The sequence below is a fragment of the Ambystoma mexicanum genome, chromosome 2p (genome assembly GCF_040938575.1).
Source record: "Ambystoma mexicanum isolate Mex_15411 chromosome 2p, UKY_AmexF1_1, whole genome shotgun sequence".
NCBI lineage: Eukaryota > Metazoa > Chordata > Amphibia > Caudata > Ambystomatidae > Ambystoma > Ambystoma mexicanum.
In genome coordinates, this window is record NC_090923.1 from 1,127,084,065 (window position 1) to 1,127,107,272 (window position 23,208).

The 23,208-nt window shown below is 47.8% G+C and overlaps 1 protein-coding gene across 3 annotated transcripts in view; it reads left to right on the plus strand.

Moving 5' to 3' along the window:
* Positions 1 to 23,208, plus strand: part of BSCL2 (BSCL2 lipid droplet biogenesis associated, seipin) — a 244,555-nt gene that overhangs the window by 43,025 nt on the left and 178,322 nt on the right. For all 3 annotated transcript variants that reach the window (XM_069645174.1, XM_069645176.1, XM_069645175.1), the window contains exons 2-3: positions 15,722 to 16,561; positions 16,692 to 16,773. In XM_069645174.1, coding sequence (XP_069501275.1) covers positions 16,350 to 16,561; positions 16,692 to 16,773 — 294 coding nt within the window. In that variant the 5' untranslated portion in view covers positions 15,722 to 16,349. The remainder of the gene's footprint in view (positions 1 to 15,721; positions 16,562 to 16,691; positions 16,774 to 23,208) is intronic.

Consider the following 23,208-nt stretch of genomic DNA (forward strand, 5'->3'; position numbering starts at 1 on the left):
TGTGCCTGGTGTTCTTAGCCCACACACTTGTGAGCAGTGAATGAAATGGCGAGGGAATAAGGGCAGGATAGTGAGGAAGAAAAGTAGAGAAGGAGCAGGTAACATGAACAATGATGTGACAGGAGAATGGAGAAAGGAGGGTAGAACCGTGAGGGAGAGATTGAGAGTGAGGGAAGGCAGGAGATGAGGTGATTGAATGGAGGCAGGTGAGGGTAAAAGGGTGAATAGGTACAGAGAATGAACGAGGGCAGGAGCATGGGGGAAAACGTTAGTGACGAAAAAGAGTGGGGGGAAATGCAGGTTAAAAAGGATTAAATGAAGTGGAAATAGAGAGCAGGAGTGCAGAGAATGGTGAGTAATGGAGGTCTAAAGAGTCGGGGAGAAATGAAGAGTGAGGGAGGGAAGGCGAAAGGGAGGCAATTGAGTGAGCAATGGGGAGTGGAGGGGCAGAAATGTAAAGGCAAATGGTGTGACGTGGGTAAATGAGGAAGGGGAAAAATTGAGTGAAGGAAGGCAGGTGAGTATGCTAATGGCAGTAAAATGAGAAGGAGATTGGGATCATTATGATTGCAAACCTTTGGCAGAGATGGAGAAAGAAAAAGGCAGAGGATTAAGGGAATTGAGCAAGAACAGTGGACAACAGTGTTAAAAAAGTGGGATAGTAGAGGAAATTGCTAGTAAGTAAAAAAGAGGGGGACAAAAAGAATGCTGTACAGGATAAAAGGGAAGCAGGAGGGAAGGGAGTAAAAGGGGAAATCATATTTTGTAATGCGTGGTGGGCAGGTGCTTGCCCTAGCTGCCCACCTGTACTCAGTCACAGCTGCAATAGATGCATGAACAGGGAAACCATTAAAATGCAGCCAAGCAGATAAGGTTGTATTGAAATGGTCCAAAAAGATCCACATGGTTGACGGGAATCCCCTATGTGTGACTTCTCTGTGTTCACCTTATATCAAGTTGGCAGCTAAACAAGCCCAGATGAAACCCAAGGTTGGGGAACAGGGCTGGGTGTATTTGTAGGGTGGCCAGCCATCCCGCATTTTGTGGGACTGTCCCACATTCATGTGCTATGTCTCGCGCACACACAGCCAGCTCATGCCTCTAAAACGCCCTGACTTTTCTCCTCTGAAGCAGGATCACCTGTCCAAAGTCTTCCCAGTTGACACTTTTCATGTGACAGTTAAGTGCCATCGGGGGTGGGGGAGGAGGGAGAACAGGGGGGTTTAGTGGTTGCTTGGGCACATTGGTTTGCTTTCTCATGTGGGCTTCAGACACGTCTTTGCAGCTGGCTGCGTTCAGTGAACGGTAGCAGATGGGAGCTGTCAACACTCCTGGCCTTCCAGGTTTCAGGGGTGCTTGGCCCACCCCAATACTCCTGTGGTCCTGCCACCACGTTGGGACGGCTCCTCGAACTCTGTCCTGATGATGGATTTGCTGTTATCTGCTTTGCCTGGCCTCCAGTGACTGCATGGCATTCTCGGCTTCTCGCAGTTCCGTAGGTCCTTTTGTTCATCTCTGCTTTGCCTACCCACAGCATTCTGATGTCAGGGTGTTTCCCCTGCGCACTGCTCTCTCCCCCCTTCTGTTCTACTAGTCCCACTTTCATACGAATTTCTTCTTAAAAGGGTATTCTGTTTCCCTTCAGACTGTCTGCTGGATTCAACATTGCCTAAAGCCAATTAGAGGGAGGAGACAGTGTTTTTTGATGAAAGGCAGTCCCATATACGCAGAAGTGTCCTGCATAGGGAGTTCCCTTTGGGAATGGGAGTTCGTGTCCCAAAAGGGGGGTCGATCCCAGTGAGGTCCAACTTGACCAGACACCTAAGGAGGGTCTTGCGTTGCGGCCTCACATCTGTAGCCTCAAAGGGGGTGGCTCCCTCTTGGGGAGAAGGGATGAATACTCCCCATTCATCACTGGGTTAGAGGAGATACTGGGTACCAGGGCATTGGTGGACGTATGGAGATTGTAGAACCCAGATGCTCTAGCTTCTCTTTATTTATTTATTTATTTATTTATTTATTTATTCATGCCGCATGACACTTAGACTACATTTTGATGGATAAAAGCATGGAAGAGGGCGTTACGCGATACAACCTTTGTGCTGGTCGGACTGCAATTTAGCGAGTATGATGGTGGATGTGGTAAGTTGAAATCAGAGGAGAATTTCATGGAGGTATGACACTCTATGGAAAGACCAGGTTTTTGCGAAAAGATTAGGAAAGGCGATCCGGTAATTCTTTAAGTGAAATGATACGGGAGAGGTCGGTGCCGGTATCATCTGGGAGTTGGCAAAAGTTATTTGGAGGGGCCTGCTCATACAGGGGAGAGCGAGGAGGAGGAGGAAGAGGAAGCAGGCCTTGATGGAACAAGGGATGAGGAATGACAGAGCCGTTGGAGAAGGTGGTACTGGGTGGAGGGCCTGACCTCCAGGAGACACTTATTCTATTAAAACGGAAGAGACGGAATTGAATTGAAATCCTTGGGGCTGACGGAGATGGTTGGGGAAACTTTTCCTCCTTAAGCAGACATTTTATGAGAAGGGTGTCAAGGCAGACTCTATGCTGGCGGCACACCTCTGGGCTCACAGGGCATCTAGATGGGTGGATGTGGTGCTGTGGAGGATGGGATGGTTGCTGCCACTCCGATGGACTTTGCTGACTGCTTCACACGCTTCTACACCAGGCTATACGATGAGGATGGAGGGGCTACAGTAGAGAATATGTGAAAATATCTGGATGGGCTCCCGCTCCCCGGCCAGACATCAGAGGAAAGGTCTTGGGTAGACGCTCAGGATGTGATGTTGGCGGAGATTAAGGGAACGTTGGGGGGGGGGGAGGCCCTGGGGGGAGGATGGTTTCACAATTGGGGTTCACAAATCTTCTGCAGGGCCAGTGGTTCCATATTGTCTAAATTGTTTCTTTTATTTTGTGCAAGGAGGAGTCTCCGTCCTAGTTTGGTCAAGCGTTGATTGCAGTGATAAATCTGGAGTGAGGAATCCCCAGTGTGCGTCCTATAAACCGATATCCCTTTTAAACGTAGATGAAAAGATCTTCGCCAAGAGGGTGGCTGCCAGATTTGTGGGCATCATGCACTCAGATCAGATGGGCCTTATCCCAGGGAGACAGGGGTGGACCCCTTGAATACCCTCGACTTGATGGAGTTATCCAAAGGTAAGGGATGAGATCTGGTGCTTCTGGCTCTCAACGCTGAAAAGTCCTTTGAGCGGGTGAACGGGGCATATCTGCATGAGGTTTTGGTGAAATATGGTTTTGGAGAACAGATTTTGCAAACGGGCCCTCCACACCGACCCAACAGCTATGGTGGTGCTGGTGAAGGGGAGGAAGTCAGGACAATTTGATCTACACAGGGGCATGAGGCAGGGTTGCCCGCTTTCTCTCCGACTCTTTCTATTATCTTTGAAATTGTTAGCCGAAAATATTTGGAGGAATAGTGGGATTAGGGGTAGAAGAGTGGGGGACACAGTTTGAACTTGAAATGTGTATGGATGATAACTTGCTATACCTGACAGACCTTTTGGTTCCCATCCCTGAGGCACTCTCGGTAATGATATGCTATGATGTTATTTATGATGCACCTATACACCATGTGTTTCAAGGTGCAACCAGGCAAGGGACGGGGAACAAGGGAGGACAAGACAAACTATCTTACTAGGCCTAGTATCATTTAGATTGTGCAAGTGCGCAGGGGAGAGGGTACGGGCAGAAGTGCACCCAGAGCAGCCGGGCCCCGAGTTATGTGCAAGGAAGGCTAGGACTTCAAGGGGAATCGCAACCAGAAAGTTCAGGAAGGAAAGCACGCAAGTGTAGGGCGACTGTACAGGGGGTTTGGTGGCTGGTGTCCAGTAAGGCTCAGAGGAACACCAAGCAGCCAGTCAGCAGAACGGTGCAGGAGCAATGGCAGGTTAGAAGGGGAGAGGAAGGGAGAAAGAAGAGGAGAAAAGGAAGGTCTTGAGGAGCTTCCAAGAGAGAGATCTAGTAGGAAGGTACTTGGGAACAGAGAGTTGGAGATAGCGAGGGCCCCAGCTGATGATACAGAGGCTCTTCAACTTAATCTTTTCAGCTACTAGAAGCCAGTGGAGGGATTTCAGGGCCGGAGAGATGCGGTCCTTGGGCTTGAGGCGGTTAGTACAGCCTAGACAACCAGGGCTCTGGGGAGAAAGTGGAGGCAAAGCGTTCATTGACACTCACTTCATAGGTCGAATGATCTTAAAGGAAGGACACAGTGCTGGGTGGGCCTTTGCCAAGGGACGGGAAGCTTCAAGTCAGAAGAAAGAAGAGTGGTCAGTCCAGGAGAGAGGAGTAGTGAGAGGATGTGAGCGGGGGATGTCTGAAGAGAGGAGAGCATCCAAGATGTGCCCGGCAGAGCGAGTCGGACCAGAGGATAGAATGGAAAGGGACAGAGTCGCATAGGATGCGGAAGAGCCCAGCGGAGTCTGGAGAGTCCAGGTGGATGTTGAGATCCTCAAGGAGAAGCTGGGAGGTAGAGGAAAGGAGCGAAGAAGTAAGGTCAGCCCATTCAGAGAGGAAGAGGGTAACCTGGCCAGGTGGCCTGTAGAAGGTGACCAAGGTCAGAGAGAAGCCATGAGAGAGGGAGAGAGACTCCAGACCAGGCATTAAAAGGGGGAGTAGGTTTCAGTGGGGAGGATGGAGGCAGGAATCCACTCTGGGGAGGGGGGGGGAGATCAGGGTCCCTGGGCCTGTTGTGCCTGGGCTCAGAGAGGATCTTATAGCCCTCGGGGAGGAGTGCGCCAAAACTTGAGACCGAGCTGGCCTTAAACCATGTCTCGGTAAGAGGGAGTACATCTAGGTCCAGGAGTTAAAGGAGGTGGCAGATGGCAGTGTGTTTGACAGCAGAGCGAGAGTTGAGAGTAGCAGTGTGGAGCAGGTTGCCACTTTTGAAGACTTCCGTGGAGGGGTACAGGGAAGAGAGGTACCCATCAGAAGTGACAGAGGAGCCTGAGAGGTAAAGGGAGGACGACGCAGAGGAGCCAAACAGGCACTGGATGGCAAGGGAGCCATAGAGGTGGAATCCAAGGCAGGCAAGGCAGCCAGGAGAGAGGTAGCTGGCAAGGGGGCCAGAGAGGTTGTAGATGGCAGAGGAGCCGGAATGGTAGAGGAAGGTGGTGGAGGAGGAGCGAAGGAAAGAATGCACCTATCAAATAGTAGGAGGTTGGGCTAAGGCCCTTGGACCATGATGGTACCATTTTAGATAGACATTAATGATGACTCTGGAGGACTTCCCATCGGGTGCCACCATTAATGGGTGAAGAGGAAGGAGAGAGAAGAGCGACCATATGAAGTCCATAGGTCGGGTGAAGGAACGACAAGGAGGATGTTGGTTAAGAGTCTCTCTGGAGGAAGCACAGACATATGTCAGCGAGAGTCTCTCTGGAGGAAGCATGGACTTAGCTGTCAGCGATGGGGAGGCTTGGATTGTAGACCAAGGTGTCCTTCTTAAGTTGCTTCTTACCAGTCTTAGTGAGAAGAGTAGGATAGGGGATAGAAAAACAGTTAGAGAAGATGGTGGGGAAATGGAGAGCATCATAGTGAGTGTGATGGAGGGAGGTGACATTCAAGACAGTTGTGTTGATGTGAATTACTCTCTCGTTTTTAGAGAAGGTAAAAATAAAACCTTCAATAAAATTCAATTTTGCCATTACATTTGCCAAGTAACATTGAGATTGCAATATGGGTCTCTTTCTGGTTTTAGGGTTAATGTACAGAAGTCGATTCTGTTCCGGTTCAATAGAGAATCGGAGGACATGAAAGACTTTGCGGTGTTGCACCTCTTCATTCAGAGATCTAACTTTTAAATAACTTGGGATAATGGTAACTAGGATGTTTTAGAAGGCTTGGTCGAGGTGAACTTTCCGTTTCTACTTACAAAGGTATCTGAAGACTTGGTAAAGTGGGCGACCTTTACTTTATCGTGGATGCGTAGACTGAATGCGTTCAAAATAAACCGAATGCTGAAGATCCTATATGTGTTCCAAATGTTGCTGGTCATTGTTCCGGAGATGTTTTTGAGGGAATTCAAGGCGAGACTTGTTCGGTTTTTGTGGCAGGGCAAGAAGCAGTAAATTGCTTAAGAGATTTTGATCCTCCTGATAAATCATAGGGGCAGTTGGGTTCCTGGACCTGGATGGTTACTACATGGCAGCCCTGATTGCTAATGTTAGGAATAATATGGCTAAACAATGGGTATTTCTCTCAACTATTGGTTGAGACCGGTCACAGATTGGCTTTGGGTGTCGTGGAAGTCTTTGGGGAAGAGGTTGTGGGCCCGGGATGATTTAGGAAATCTGGCAATGTCAGAAGGGTATGCGATAAGTTGCATCTTGGCCATCTCCGCTGAGCCACATATGGGCGCCACCGATCAGGGAGGACTTCCCGGATTTGTGAGGTTTCAACAGTGGTCTGAGGTGGGGCTTGAAAGGGATGGTCAGTTGTGACAGGGAGGTACATTCGTCACAATTCAGCAGTTGGAAGAGCATCTCAGGATTGAAAAGCTGTCTGTATTTCTTTACTTAAAATTGAAAGGTGTGATGACGACAGGATAATGGGGCAATAGCTTCCATAGAGAATTGACGCAGATTGAAAGGATCCCATAACTGCTGTAGAGGTTTGATCTCCGATGCATGCTTCCTTGGTCCTCTGGGGAGGAATAGGATCTGGGGATGTAACTGGAGGAGGGACTGTTGAGGGGGGGGGGGGGAAGGGGAAGGTGTGTGGGTGTGTGTGTTTGAGAGCACATAAGACATTTTTAGCTTGTCTGTACAAGCTAAAACCATGTAGCCTTCCTTCTGAGCCATGGTTTTGAGCTGAGCTGGCTGGCCTCTGGCTCTTGCGTAGACTGGCGGAATGCAAGTGGAGCACTTTTATCCCGCTTGGCACTGCGAAAAAAGGACACATCTTTTTTTTTTTTAACTGCAGGTTTTCAGGCAAAGCGTGTTTTTCCTTTCGTCATGTCTGGAATCTACTGTGAACGAGCATAGGGAGTTGTTTAGGCGTGTTCAGTCGCTGTCATCTCCTCCATCTACAAACTCGATCCCCCACTCAAGCCTTATGTGATTTTCTCGTTTTTTTTCTCGGGATATCAGACAGCAAATTGTGGACTCGGGGGTCATAATCGGTATCATCTCTTGAGTGAAATGTCCCAGCTGATCCTTCATGATCTTTGCGACATTTCCCTTATTTACTGTTGCTGATGTTAGGGCTACTAATGGCATAAAATCCGCCTCTGTGTTTTATCCTTCCCTGTTGCCTGTTCTGAAAAAGATCATTCCTCTCATTGGTGCTTGGTGTCATCCGCAGTTAATTTTTCCTTTGCCAACAGCTCTGTTTCTTCTGCAATTAAGAATGCAATGTTAATTCACCAATTGAAAAACCCCTCTCTAGATCTATTTCTTCTAACAATCAGCCTATTTTTTTTTTTACTTGCTTTTTTCATGAATTATCTTTGGTGATGCCACTTCTTCATTGTTTGTTTATTTGGAGATTCTGGTTTTCTTGATCCTTTACAATCTGGTTTTGGCATGGGTGGGTACTGAATCGGTGTTGTCAGCTGCAGACAACCTGGCTCACGTGGTGGATCGTGGTGGTGTAACAGAGCGGTCTTTCTAATTCAGTCTTTTTTCCTTTTTGGAAAAAAGAAAAAGGTCTTTTGACCTAATACCGGCCCAGGACATATGTTCACACAAGTGAAGACATGGAAGCAATGACTGCGAAGTAATTTACAGTTTCACCTGTACTATATGATTGCACATATACACTATCACCCTGAGGAAGACGTTGAGGGCTACGCCTATAAACCGTGTTGTCTGGTCAGGATAATCTGCAGTACCGCTAAGCGTTGAAACGCGTGTCTGTGTTTTGGTTTTTAGGATTTCTGGTATTTAGGACCAGTTATTGGTGTTTAAGATTACATTTGTGTACTAATACTGTTTTTGAGGACATAGCAATACAACCATTGCAGGTTTTCATGGTTGTTTGCAATGTGTCTGATATATGATCTGATATTTTATATTGCACCTATACACAAGTGTTTCAAGGCGTGACGAGGCAAGGGAGGGGGACAAGACAACTTACTAGGCCCAGTGACATTGAGATCGCACAAGTGCAGGGTAGAAGTGCCAGGGGAAGGGGGGAGCAAGTGCAAGACATAGGATCAAACATCGAAAACATGAAGTGCGGCCAGCAGGTGGCAGTGCAGGGATTAAGTGCAGAAAAACAGGTGTTAGAGGAATGCAGGTAGGGGGGGTTGTAAGGTTGCAGAAACGGCCCAAAGTGCAGGGTTGCCAGGAGGCAGTGCAGGTGTGCAAATGGGAGGGCAGGGACCTGGGCCAGTGGTTCACAGGGTAGCCGGGTAACAAGTGCAGTATCGGACGGGAGATCAGCAAGGTAGGGGGAATGCAGAGGCAAAGAAGAATGTCTGGCGCTGCTTCTGGAACCGGAAATGGTTCTGCTCAAGTTTCATAGAGGCTGTTTCAGAGGGAGGCGCCAGCCAAAGACAGATCTGCTCCCGAATCGTTGCTTGGAAAAGCGACTGACCCTCAAGGGTTCGTAGGTCGAGGAGCGAAGAGCTAGAGTAGGAAGATACTTTGGTCCCAGGCCCCAGAAGGCCCGGTGGACAATGCAAAGGGTCTTGAACTTGATCCTTGCAGCCACTGGGAGCCAATGGAGAGATTTCAGTGCTGGAGGGATGCAATCCCTGGGCTTGAGGCCAAGGACCAGTCTTGCAGTCCTGTTCTGGATGAGTTGCAGAGGACAGAGAGTAGAGGCAGGCAGATTTAAAAAGAGGCTATTACAGTAGTTAAGCCTAGAGAGAACCAGAGCTCTAGATTCTGGGGCAAGGAGAGGAAAGGAAGAATGCCTTTGAGGAGGTGCAGTTGGTAGTTTGACTTCTTAGAGATGTCGGAGATATGAGGAGAGAAGGGGAGAGTGAGAAGTCAGATAACCCAGGGGTTCTTAGCCTCACAGGTGGTAGCAGTGGGGGGGGGGGGCATGAGAGGCCGGCCAGCGGGTGGTGGGAAAGAGGGGTGCAGGTGTGCCGATGTGGAGGATCTCTGTCTTGCTGGTATTCAGACAGAGATCATTGGCAGCGCACCACTCCTGGATTGCAGACCGACAATCCAGGATGAGAGAAGGAGAGGAGGCGGCAGAGGGGAGTCTGAAGGCAGTCTGGTTGTCATCCACCTAGCACTCAGAAGTTGGGGCAGAGAGCAGCAATGCGGTGGGAGAGAGGTGCCAGGTATTGAGTGGACAACCAGGGAGAGAGGTTAGACCCGTGGGAAACACCACAGATGGAGAGAGAGATAGGAGAAGAAGGACCCAAGTTGGCCCTGGGAGGGTCGGTCCGAGATGAAAGAAGTCAGTCAGGCCAGGGCCTGATCAGCGATACCCAGGTTATCACTGAGCCGGTTAAGCACGATGGCATGGTTGACCATGTCAAAGCAGAAGAGAGATCAAGTAGGATGAGGACTGAGGGGGGATTGAATCAAGGTTAGAGAGCAGGTCTTCACGGATGTTTAGGAGAGCAATTTCCGTGCTTCTGGCAGCTCTGAAGCCATATCCAAACAAGGGTACCTGTAACGCTACTGGTCCTCCAGGTAAGAGTCAAGTAAACAAACAAAATTGGATCATAGCTATGAGGTTGGAAAGAGGCTTACTCGCACAATTCTCACAAAAATATACATTTATTACAAGAATATTTTATTTAAATTCATGTTGCTGTAATCGCATAGAAAACTCAAATACACATTTCTATTTGAAAACCAATCCAACGCCACTCATTTCACTCCACCATACATTCACGTTCTCTGTTACACATATCACACATATATTGCATGATTGCCTAGGTTATAGACTTTGTATAACAATCTAAACACAAACTTAAATCAACTGTTCCTTCACATCCTTCTTGATTATAAATGTGTCTATCTGTTAAACAGCCAAATCAGCTTGTCAACATTGTCAACACGTGCTTCAGTCGGTTTCTCAGGCTTCTGATGCCCTCTATTTGCCCGGGTGGAAAGGGTGAATTGCTTCATGTAAGGTAGCCTACGACTGGCCCCAGTTTCATGCAGCGGTTTCATGCAGCGAACCATACACCATGGCAATGGAAGCTGTACTGCCCACAGAATCCTTCCAATCACTGGAATGTTGCTATTCCAGTTCATGAAAAGCGGCAGGGCATATTGATCATACCGTCTTGGCTTACTTATAGTAGGCTTGTCACCACAGTGCACACTGTAGACATGTTTATTAGAATCAAAGAATAAAACACCAGCAAAACAAAAATCTGAGTGCAATGCAACACATGCATCTAGCATAGAAAAGGGTGATCAGGTAAAGATCCGGCTCCACAACCAGGGCGATGGTACTAAGTTCAGCAAATGGTGACCGGTACACAAACGAGGAGACAACTGTTTGCACCAGTGAGTCGTGTGTGCAACCTGAAAATGGTAGCCCTCTGCCGCATGTATTACCCAGAAAATTGCCCAAATAGACATGCAAGATAAACCTTCACAGATCAGTCCTTGGGCAATGAAGATGGCAACCCAGAAGGAGACACTGGGCCAACCTACAAAGCACACTTGCAGCACTACAGCACCCTCCACGATAGAGGCATGAACTGTCAAGTCTCAGTTCGAGCCAAAGAACCCGAATTAATATGGAATTGCATTACCAAGTATGCAACCAACTCGAGCATATCAGAGGTAACGAGTGTTGGAACGGTGAGAGTCAAGGAATCTGCTGGGCATCTTCTTTTCTGAGATGAGCAGTATATATTGAGGACCAAGTCTTTTTGTAAGAAAAGGAGACATGTGGTTTTGAGAACACTAAGCCCTGCACTGTTTCCACACGTGCAACAGTGCAGAGTGAAACCGAATGTGCACCAGGAGGTGCACTTTAGAGCAGAAGAGCCAGCATGGATGGTCGGGGCTCCAGACCGCCTGGTCTGCTCCTGGAGTACTACCAGAAGAGGATGGAGGAGGAGAGGAGAGCTTGTTGGTTCATATTTTAAACTGCACCATTCCCCCTCCATTTCTCAGTTTGTTCGTTTTAGCCAGAAGACATTTGCTCCATACATGTCTGCCTCCATTGTACCAGGGAGCACAAAGCGTTCTTTATCTTTATCGAAGTAGGAGAGCAAGCGCAGGACCACCCAGGATACAGTCTGTGATACCGGATGTTAGGAAAGATTTCATAATTGTAAGTAATTTTCCCTCCATGTGGCAACCCCCAAACTTTTTGCTGTTGTTTTACACCCTGATCTAGACTTTGCCAGAGAAGCGCAGCCTTCCGCAGCACTCCTCTGGGCTTTTGCTCAATTCTTATGGGGAAACTGACATGCCCTTAAAACAGTCAGTACTGGGAGACTTTGTTTCCCTTTGTCCTTTCCTCATGTTGCAGCTTTTGTGCAACATGAAACAAGAGTGCCCCGTAACTTACATTACCAGCTCTTGGGTCTCTAGTCATTCCAAAGGCCCTAGAAACTCTTGGTGGACTTATTATGAACTGTGCAAGTGTGTCACGACGGGACTGGTGGAGGCTATCGTTTCTCTTGTGTTTTGAACCCTTTTTCGCCATGGTATACGCGCTTACCGAGATTGGCACAAATGAGTGGCCTGGCTCCAATATGGCCATGCCACAAGGTTCTTTGTCCTGTCCGCTGACCGTCTTGCCCCTTCACCTTCCCCCCAGGTCGAGCCGACCCGGGGCCGTCCTTATTTGGTCATGCACTTTCTCGTGAAACCCAACGCTTTCGCGGGCTTCTGCATGCCTTGTGTGTGCCTTCAGGATGTGGGCCGGGATGTCTGGTCCCAATACACATCCTGGGTGCCAGAGAGTCCAGAGTGTCCTGAATGCCTGGGACCACCGTGGTCCGTGATAGGGCCACGTATGGTGTGAGTGTTTGTGAGCAGATCTCCCATTGGGCCCTCTCCGTTTTGGCACGAAGGGAACTTTGGATAAGAGGAGGCTGAAAACACCACTACCATGTCGATCTCCTGAGTTCACACCGAACAAGGGATAAGGAGCCAAGTATCCTGCAACAAGAAACTGAGTTGAGGATCCGCTGGTGACCCGCTGAAGGTTTGGCACCCTGAACTGCTGTCGTCCTGCGAGACCCCTCTGCATCTGATCGTCCTAGAAGGTCTGCGAAGGCGCTTCGACCCTTTGGAATAGTGGGATCAACTATTCCCGGCACCTTCATCAAACCCTGCAAGTAAGCCTCTTCGGAAGGGTCCCTGGGCCAACCAGTGGGCTGCCCAGCTTACGCAGGACGCTTTGCTCTGTCACCGCCGCCGTTTCGGGGAAGCCCTCGAAACTTGGTTTACTGCTTGCTCTGTGTCCACGACACCCTCGCACCAAATTCGTACACTTGGCATTCCCAGGTCTGATGTGAGACTAGAGTAAATGCGGTTGCCGTATTGCCCTGCTGTGTTAACAACCTGTGCGCGTCCGCTGCATTTTGGACACCCTCGACCCTGCATCCTGCTACGCAGAATCGACACGGTGTCAAGACGTCCTGATCATCGAAGCTGAACCTGCCAGCAACGTGAACTGAACTGGAGAAGTCTGGATCTGCCTGCGTCGGGGACCGGTGAGTAGTCCATAACCCAACCGGTGGCCCCTCGCGCAGGAGCCCGTTTCTTTTCTACCGCTGTTAAGAAATAGCAACTCTAGCCCGCACTCTCACCCTGCCTCTGCCCACAAGTGGAGGCCTTGCTTGAGTAGTGGGGACTTGTTCTGCATCGCTTCATTCACCTTCCTGAACTGCCTGATATCCTCCAAGGGGCCCTCTTTTGTCCATTGGCACCAGCGCGTGCGGGTACTTTTGAGCATAAGGCTTCTCTCTTCTTAGGTCTCGGACTTCCTCCTAGTTAGGTGTATTTCAGATGTCGAACTGGGCCTAATGATTACTTGCACTGCCTGTTTTCCTCCCCATCTAGGTGGTCTACATATTACGTGCTCCTAACTCCTTAGACCCCTCGTTCTTGTATATGTATTGTATTGATTGTGATGTATTGGTTTACTTTAGTAGTATTCTTTGCTATGGTCGATGTTACAAAGGCCTTGTAATAAATGGGTCTATAATTTTAATATAACACCTGCTGGAGTAATTTGTAAGTGTCCTTGCTTTGTGTGCTCATTGAGGTCCTTCCGTCACCCTCACCCCTCTTGAGACTTAGTCTTGACCGCCGCCATCGCTACCCTGATTGGTCTGGCTTGTCCAGAGGTTACCCTGTTCCAAGAAACTAGGCTGGCCTTCTAAACCTCTGCCCCTCCAGGTCAGAGTTCAGAAATCCATCTTAACCCCGGGCTGGTGGCCTGGTTCCCCTCTTCTCCCCCCCCCCCCCTTTTGGGGCAACATCGTATGTTCTGGGCACCTCCCGAAGGAAGGTGCATGTGCCGGCTAAGTAGGATCCTTTATAGCACTACCTTCTCTGCAGCGCTCCTTGCTTGTTGCGTGCACATTAGCTGGTGTGAGGCGGGGGAGGGAATCTGTTATGTTCCAATGTGCAGCCAAAGGGTGTGTGAGACCTAGCAAGCAATCTTCCTGGGCTCCCATGCACCACTCTATCCTATTTTATTTTTAGGTGTTTTGGGGCACGCTGTTTTTCTTGCACTAAGTTGAGGTTTTCTCTATTTGAGTTGAGCCAATTTAAACCTGAACCGAAGTCGGTTCTGCCCTCTTTCATCCTAACTGTAACAAAAGCAGGTCAGTAGGCCATTGTCCTTTTTCATGATGTCCGTACCCAACAATACATGCCAGCATTGCCACTCTAAAACATGTTTTCATGCTGCAAGTGACCAAAGCAAACATGGGGTTTGTCTCAGAAATCTATACAGCTGCTAAATTCAGTCTGTGATCGACCCACCTTATTTTAGCCACTGACCAAGGCATGCATCATGTCATGCATAACTATCTGTGACGAGCCTGAGTCTAACCCATCCCCCTCGCTTTTAATGTGGTGACAGGCACCCATGCCCGCCCTCCTGCACAGCCTCCTCTGCCCTAGTCTTGCCTTCTTTTACTCCTTTGCCACCCTTTAATGGGTGGTTTCCCCACCTCCCTGACTTCCACTCTCCTGTCACCATGCTAGTTCTTGGCCGCCTCGACTCCTTGACTTGAGTGCTCGTGCTGTGATGAACCTGTGTGCAGCAGCACAGCGTGATACCCTGCATCATGTGCACAATACTTGCACATCAACCTGAACACTTAACGAGATGACACTGAGAAGACTGGAACACCGTGATGACATTGTTTGCTGCAGTCTTAACAAAACTGTTGCCTACTGGGCTGTGGTGCTGTGGGTGGAGATTTGCAACCCAGGAGACCTACTTGAGGAGTGGCCTGCACTTGCTATTGCATCCATGCTCCTTCATGGCTGATCTCTGAGACAGCTTTTAGGCAAAACTAGGTATCCAACTCTTGAAAAATGCACCAATTCCATTCACTGTGAAGTCTGTGTGGAGGGGGTACGAGTGCAAGCTGCTAGTCCCAGCCTCAAACTACCACCCCACTTGTGTGCATTCCGTTTTTACTGTGGTACTGCGTGCCCCAGCACAGTGCCCTGGCCAGCCTTGGTCTGCTCGGTTGTTGTGATTTGCAATAAAAAAAAACAAAAGCACATAAATTAACTTGCTCTTTCCGGGATCTATGCTGCAAAAATGTGTTGCAAACCCTCATGATGGCCTGGCTTTCCACCATCCATCTGAGCCAGCTCTCACTATGTAAGACCAGACTAGGCCATTTCAGCTAATTAGATACATGTGCCACAACGCAACCTACTGGCCATCCCTGGAATGTCACCTCCAGTTAGTTATCCAATTGATGATCGCTCCATTAAACTGTAGTCTACTCCTCTGCAACCTCTCCCGCTATTTAATCCCATGGGCTGCTTCCAGCCGCATTGGCTCTAATTGAATTCCATGCATAAACTGAGTAGTGCATTGTGGGTATGCAAATAAGGTCCCATTTCGGGTTGAAGGGTTTTCCCATATTAACGTTAGTTTTTCTTTTTTTTTTTTTTTTTTTTTTTTTTTTTTTTTTTTTACCCACGCTAACGGTGATACAATCTAACAAAAAAGGTTTACTACAAACTGATGGTACAGTTCACTAGTTTGAGAACGCAGCAATGAAGGCTAAACCTATTCTTTCTGCCTTTACCCATAAGGCATGCGTTCCTGCAATCTGATTGTGTGCTAGGGGTCACCAGCAATAGGTCTGTGGTACGTACCAATCACACGCACATATGTTGCAGCCGCCACCCTCATTTGTCATCCCTTGATGGTTGTGTTTGGGTTTGCACTTTCGTTGCGTTTGCCTTGTTTTGTGGTTGGGTTGGGTTGGAGGTGGAGGGGTTGCTCTGCTCTGCATTTCCATTATTGTGTTAAATTTAGGCTCATTTTGGGTGTTCAAAGTGTTCGTTGCACTGTATCAAGGATGTGGTGTTAAATTGGGGTTGGTTTGGATGGCAATTGACATTGTGGTTTGAATTGTGTTGGATGCCATTGGAGTGTTGTTGGACGTTTTATTTTTGTGGTATCAAATTACGGTTTGTTGTGTTGGACGGTGGGGCTGGCTTTTGCTCTAATTTGTGGTTCTGTTGCGTTTTCTGACTTAATGTTCCACTAGTACGTGGGTTTTCACTCAAGCCCTTACTGTTTGTCCTTTCTTTTTTCTCTGCAGCTCCAGAGCCCATGGTCCTCCAGTGTACTCTGCCTGCCTGCCACACTGGTTGGTGGCTTTGGCAATGCTCCTGCCTGCCACCCTGAGAGTAGATGGCGAACACCCTGGCAATTTCACCTTTAGCGAGCCAGGAGCTCGTTTCTAGTTGTCTAGGAAGATCCTACACCTTTCTAAACCGTACTTACACTACCTTTGGACCGGTGTCACGTACACCTCCACAGCACTAGCCCACATGCTGCTCTCCGCCAGCTCTATGCACATGTCTTATTCTGTGGGGTTAAACACCAGCATTCCTTGCAACGGGTTTGGGTGGGAAGCTGCACAACTAGCTGAAAGTTCACGTCCCTTCCTGCTGTAACGTTGGTGCCACAATGACACAGTTGGCTGGGCTCCATTGTCTTGTGAACATTTTACTCCCCCCTCAGCCCCCCCTTTGTGGTCCTTCAGCAGATAGCCCGGCTACATCATGCAGCCCTGTGACATGTTCCACATCACAATGATTACATGCTACTCCTGAATCTGTTGGAAGCAGCTCACTTCGCCCCAGTCCCATGCAGCAGCACACTCGGATGCAGGGTTTCTCCTGGTGTGCCCACTAAAAGCCTTTTTGTCCATCGAAGCTGCCACCATGGACACTGCCCCAGCGCTGCCACTTCTGCTCCTGGCACAGGAGGTGGTGGGCCTAGCCATGATGCATGTGCGCCGGTTGGTGCTGCAGGCCGCCATCTTTGTCTGTGTTGTGGCCTTGTTGCTCTGGGTATCTATTTTTTTGTATGGAAGCTTCTACTACTCCTACATGCCCACGGTGCGCCATGCCGCTCCTGTGCACTACCGCTTTGGGTGAGTAGAAATGAACCTTGGGCCCGCCTGTATGAGTCTTGGGTATTTGGCAGTTGTCGGTTTAATGGGATTGGTGTAATTGTGTAAAACGTGTACATAGTGACCAGCTTCTACCATCTTTCTTTTCCAGCTCGGACTGTGAGACCCTAGGCTTGGAGCTCTGCTCTTTTCCCTTCGCCAATGTGTCCCTCGTGCGCAACGGCCGAGACCCGGTGAGTGATGATTGAGATCCTGTCTGGTTTCGTCAGAGGTGCAGGTCCAAGGTACAGAAACTGGGTCTGCGCTTGCGGCTCTAATAGAGGTGCATATTCTTGGGACAAGGGCTGGGTGTGACACTGTGCCCTTGAAGAGCTGTAGATCACTAAGGAGAAGAGACGTGATAGAATCCCACTGGCAGAGGCGTTGGTATAGTCTGGCCGTGCAACGGTGCTGTTCCCAGGGTGACGGCACTCTTCATGTGGAGAGAGCACATTGGGATAGTGTGGGTGTCTCTCAACTCCAGCAGAAGCCTGGGTATATGATATATTTTATTTCTATCGCGCTCGTGCACAAGTGTTTCAGAGCGTGACAAGGCAAGGGAGGGTAAACAGGGGAGAACACAACAGCGATCTTACTACGCCCAGTGACATCGAACGCGCAAGTGCATGGGAGAGGGGAGGGGAAAAGTACACGGAAGGGGGAGAAGTGGAAAGTGCAAAGCAGAGGAGAAACGGATAAATAACAATAAATAAATAATAAAGGAAGCAAACAGTTTTAGTGCAGCCAGCAATTTGCAAGTGCTAGGTTTAAGGCAGCAGACAGGGTAGGTCTGCTAAGTGCAGGAAGAAAAAGGGGGGGGGGCTGTATGGGTACAGATACAGACCCCAGTGCAAGGGGTGGCCCTGAGGCAGTGCAGAAGGGTGGCAGGGTGAGCAGGTACCTGGGCACGGAGGACAGAGGGTGGCCAGGTGCACGGTGCCAAGAGAGAACAGATCTGCAGGGTAGAAGGGGAGCGAAGGCAGAAGAAGAGGAAGGTCTTGAGGTGCTTCCGGAACCAGATATGGTTCTCCTCGAGTTTTAGAGTGGCAGGGAGGCTGTTCCAGCGCGAGGCCCCAGCCGAAGACAGAGATCTACCCCCCAGCTCGTTTCTTTAAAAAAAAAGACTGACCGTGAGGGAGTTGGAGGTAGAGGAGCGAAGAGCTCGAGAGGGGAGGTATTTGCCGAGGGATAGCTGAAGGTATTTTGGACCCAGGTTCCAGAAAGCCTTGGGGACAATGCAGAGGGTTTTGAATTTAATCCTTGCATCCACTGTGAGCCAATGGATAGATTTCAGGGCTGGAGAGATGTAATCCCAGGGCTTGAGGCCGCAGACCAGTCTCGCAGTCCTGTTCCGGATTAGTTTCAGAGGGCGGAGAGTAGAGGCAGGTAGATTTAGAAAGAGGCTGTTAGAATAGCTCAAGCTTGAGAGAACCAGAGCTTGGGATACCATGAGCTTCTGGGGGAAGGAGAGGAAAGGCAGAGTACCTCTGAGGAGGTGCAGTCAGAAATGTGACTTTTTAGAGACCTCAGAGATGTGGGCGGAGAAGGAAAGGGTGGAGTCAAAGATGGACAGTGAATGTAAGCTATGAGAGAATTCCGTTGCCCCCTCGTGTGAACTGGGGATGGGTCTAAGGCCCCCCAAGAAAGCTCCATGTCTCGGGGGAGAAGAAGGGAATGTGCCCAGACCTATGTGTACAGGCTGAATTCTAGCTCCCGTTTTAAAGTTCCATCCTGTAGGCCTAATGCTGGGTGTTGTCCTCTCTGCTCTAGGTGGGAACTGATGCTCTAGAATGGAGGCAGGTTGAGAGCCCCTCAGGGCGATGCAGGTGTCAACCTGGGTATGAGCCCAACAAAGAGAATCACGACAGAGTAGCCCTTGGCCACTATAGCGTAGGCGTGGCCTTAGTCTGAAATGGGTGGTTGAAATGAGCTGATGTGTATTAGAAGAGAAATTGGTTGTTGGGATAGAATGAGGGTGCAAGCCCCGCTGATCTAGGAATCTGGTCGCTGGGATAGGGGATGGGTGATGTCACAGAGGGGCAGTTCCCAAGGATGAACGTGAGTGGGAGCCCATTGCACTAAAAGTTACCTGGGTCGGCTGAAGGTAACCGTGCCTGGCGGAGGCCCATTTCAGTATGTTTGGGCCCCCCACAGCTGGGAAAAACAGAGGCTCCTGTGGGGTGTTCAAATTATAAGTAAGTCAAATGAATACAGCAAGGTTGTGACATCACCTACAGGCAGCCAAGTGGAGAAGGGGGGTGTGTGGCACTCAAACACTGAATGTGAGCTGAACAGCTATTAATCACTCTTTGACAGCAGAGTGCAAATCTAGGCAAAACCTAAAAAAAAACAACTAGGTGCTAAAACTGCCAAGAGGGAGGTGATGGCCTGAGGGTGCCAGCAAAAGCGGCGCATGTTGAGTGTCCGGCTTTAAGGAGTACGAGGCCTTGGCGCCATCTATGATCTGTATAGCCTAGGGATGTTGCATATGTGAGCTCCTGTGCTGTGTGAGAATTCAGAAGGTGGCCGAGTGGCCAGATTAGAGCGGGAAAGACATTGGGAGTATTCTTTCCTCTGCCGATTCCTTTGCAGGACCTTAGCTATTCGTGGACAGAGGGTACACTAGGCGTTCTCTAAAGTACATGTGACTTGCCTTCTAGTCGTAGAGATGCCGAGTTTTTGGTTTACTTAGGTGTGTCCTTAGCACTGTGCTAATGTAACGCTTTCGAGTCCCGGGTCCTTTATCGTGAGCTGAGCAAAGCACTTGCAAAGCAATACAAGATTTATAATTTTAGCTATGACAGATTTCAAAAAGGAAAAAAAAAACTCTAAGGGGGCAGTTTACCCGGGGCAGGGCGACAGTGGAGGAAGCCTAGCAGAATGGATCAAGCTGGCGTTATTTAGTCCGCGGGATTCTGTAGCACCCGTCCCCTCTTGAGTGTTTGCAGAAAACTATGCTACTTGACTAATCTAATTCCTTGGGGAGAAACTGCCTGGACTCGTGGCTGGTTGCCAGCGTGATCAAATGTAAACTACTTCATGTCCGTTTCTTTCTTATGAAGCCCGTGGATATCGGGCGTTCTGAAATGTCCGATTATTTAAAGATCGCTTCAGAGGACACCCACATCGCCTCTTGCGTAGGTCCTTGCAGGGCTGTTGCTAGGTCTGGAAAAGATCCGGTGATGCACTACTAATGTCGGGACTCGCCGCTATCTAGCCTTTTGGTTGTAGCCCCTGAGCTTCTAGCCCCCTATGAACGCTTCTGGGTCCTTGCATTGTGATACTTAGTTGTGCCTTTGTCGTTATAAATGCAGGGCAAACAAGTACTGGAATGCAAGAGGTGGGAGCAGGACTCGACCCTGCATGGGAAGGGTCTGCAGTCTATTTACTAAGCCAAGTACATGAGTAGGCACTGGGCACCTTTTGTTCGACCTGTTTAGGCAACACTTTCTAATGTGATTACTTCATTTTTGCGACTATGGGGTCTTCAAATTAACCGTTCATTTTCTTCTACTTGACGATTTCAACTGTGGAAAATACTTCTCTTTAAGCAATCTTTTTTTTCCAAAAATGTTCATTTATGTGGGATAATGTACCCCTCACCATACCTAGTAAGGATATTTCAAGTCACCAACTAGTTCTGTGACCAAACGGAGGAACGACGTCAGAACTCTAAGGTTACTTGTGATATCCATCAACAGAGGTTTTTAAACTGACATTACGTGCATTGTATCCATGATATGAATCCATCAAGAGGAAATATTTCGCATTTAAGCGCAACCAGTTAATATGTTGGTGCAAATGAACACCCATGATCGATTTTATTATTTTTTTTCTTTTATTTATTTATTTATTTTTTTTAAATCGTTGATCTGTTATGAAATGGAATTTTAGGCCTTGATGAAGTTCTTCTTTTAAGTGAAACACGTGTTGGCCAAACCACTTCTAATCATGTACTCATGTAAAATTGTAGTGTAATAAACCAGACTAATTAATGAAAATTCCGAGAATATACGTAATTAAATGTTTACGATCTATTTAGTGGGCACAAGAGTACGCGGTCTGTTTTTTTTTATTTGGCTGTTTGATTTCAGCACAACATGTAAATACCCATATACAGACTCTCATTGCGTTCAGTTATTTTACTGTACAAAAAGCAATCTCTTTTCATAAAGGTCAACTTCAATTGATTATCACAATTATTCTTTATTTTATAGCATACATAAGAACATAGACAATGTATGCAAGATTTCATATTGTTTAAAAATACTTAGCTAAATCAGTGATGTAACACATTTTAATCATACCAACACACACAACATACTGTAATCTACCACTCTGACTCGTCCAAACCAACCTCATTAATTCCCATTCAAATCCTTTTGTACTGTGCAAAAAACACATTAAGAACAATGAATCGAGAAAATAGGTCACACAATTCAACCTTTAGTGCAACGTGCTATTTTCTAACCATAAATGCACCTGCGATTTACAATCATGGCATGTATCACTCTGTAATTTTGATACAGTCATTTTCCAAATTGTTATCCTAATGGAACTTAAACCGATACAATGTCGACTCGAGTTTCGCTGGGTATTCGGCGTTGTTTTCATGCCGCAGCCATCCTCGGGACATATGAAGAATCCATTTGTGATCACATTTGTGTGTTGACAGTTTGACCAGAGCCTGTCTTCTTTGTCTGTGTTTCCTGAATTCCCACCACAGATAAAAGAAAAAGGAGAGAAACATCCCAAAGAAAGATGAGAGGCAGCGATACGCAAAACATGCAAAAATTTCATTAATATTTGATTGCAGACATTGATGCAGGTTCTACCCAGCGCTATTGTTTTTAACCCAATGTAAGCAAATTGGTCACACCACACTGTTGCTAACTCCTGCAATTTTACTGATCATCAAGAAAATTAAAAACATGTATATAAAGAGTTGTAATGGCCCCATATCAAACCTCTGTATGTCTCGCGGATAACATCCACATGACTTCTTGTGCGAATCTATTAACAAAGCCTTTTCCTTATCCATGAGTGTGAATATCCTAGAGGTAGACTCTACATCTGTCCAATCCCATCTAATGTCCACTCAATGTTTAAGCCTCTACTCTTTTGGCTGCATCAATCCCAAACTGTTATAATCTTCAAAAAGGCCCATAACATTGAATTAAATGTGCATGGAAACCCCATTGTACAATTTCACAAACTGTTCAAAGCAATCGTCATTGGCAATCGCCCCAAAAGCCTACTGACCCAATCCATCAACATACCTAATTCTTGGATTTTCAGCTATCAATGGGCAAGATCCCATCCGTTCCAGTATGTTGCTATCTGTAGCCCCAGGAAAATACGATTTCGATGTGGCAGTCTCCCCAATCGGTGAGTCTCTATTCCTTCGCCACGTCTGTCTCTGCTTGGTGTCGACTGCAATTCAATTTGCAAAGACGTAATATGTAGTTTACACAAAGCACGTATGTCCATACATTCCAAATGACTTCCCATATGTGTGGAAGGGCCGAGACCATTTTCTTATGATCTCAGTTCTGATTTATATAATAACCAAGTGTTTTTTAAAACTCGCCGGGCACTGAACCAATGTTTACAAGCCGTTGTTTAAACTTCAGGGCCTTGCATGTTGCACTGTGCTCAGACGAACCAACCAAGGCGCCATCGCCACGTAGAAAAAATGTATTATAAACAGTGGTCGAAGTGAGTGGGAGCGGTCGGGAGCGGTGCTCAATTACCTTGTACAGCTCCTATACTTCTATTTTAAAAAGAAACTGTTCCGGAATGGTTTTGTTTTAAAATAAAAGTGTAGAAAGAAGTTGAAACCTTCACTTTCAGTGCACTGCACTGAACGTTCCCTTAAACAGCAGGTGCAAATGTTTGGGGGGATGCATTTTGTGTGGGAGGGGTTGTGGCAATGGGGTTTGTGGGGAGCAGGGGCAGGCCAGCGGGGAACATAGTTCCACTACTTCTTTTCACACACTTCGACCACTGATTATAAAAGACTACAAATGACCTCTTCTTATGTTTGGCAATGCTGAAACAAAGGTTCCATTCACGTTCTTTCCCATAGTTGTGTCGCTGTCTCTATTCATCTGCGAGGAATGATACAAATCTAAACCGGAGAGGGGACAAAGTCTTGCATCTGTGAAATACTATGGGCATGTGTATTTGAGAATCCACCTACTTCCAAGGAGCAAACCTGAGACTGTAAACAACCATAGATAGGTACGGTTTGAATTATATATATATACGTGCACATTACGTGAGAAGCCGTAACCGCTGAACCCATATGCATGCATAATTATTTGTCGACCCCATACCCATCACCCGGAATAATTTGGCTCACTCATTGTTGTCAAGTGTTGGCAATAAAAGGCCGTAGGTTTTTATTGTACAGATATGGTTATGGAGATAACAATAATCACATATCATCTTAGTAACATACTTTTGGGCACCGGGTCTTGGGGTTACCGCCTCTGGCCCGTGCCCGCCTTCTCATGTCCCACAACTTGTTGTGGGCACCGTACAGTGCCTTGTATGGTAAAGAAGCAAAGGTTTGGAAGGCACTGAGTAAACGGTGCACCTCCTGTGTGTTTGGGTCACCGTTCAGG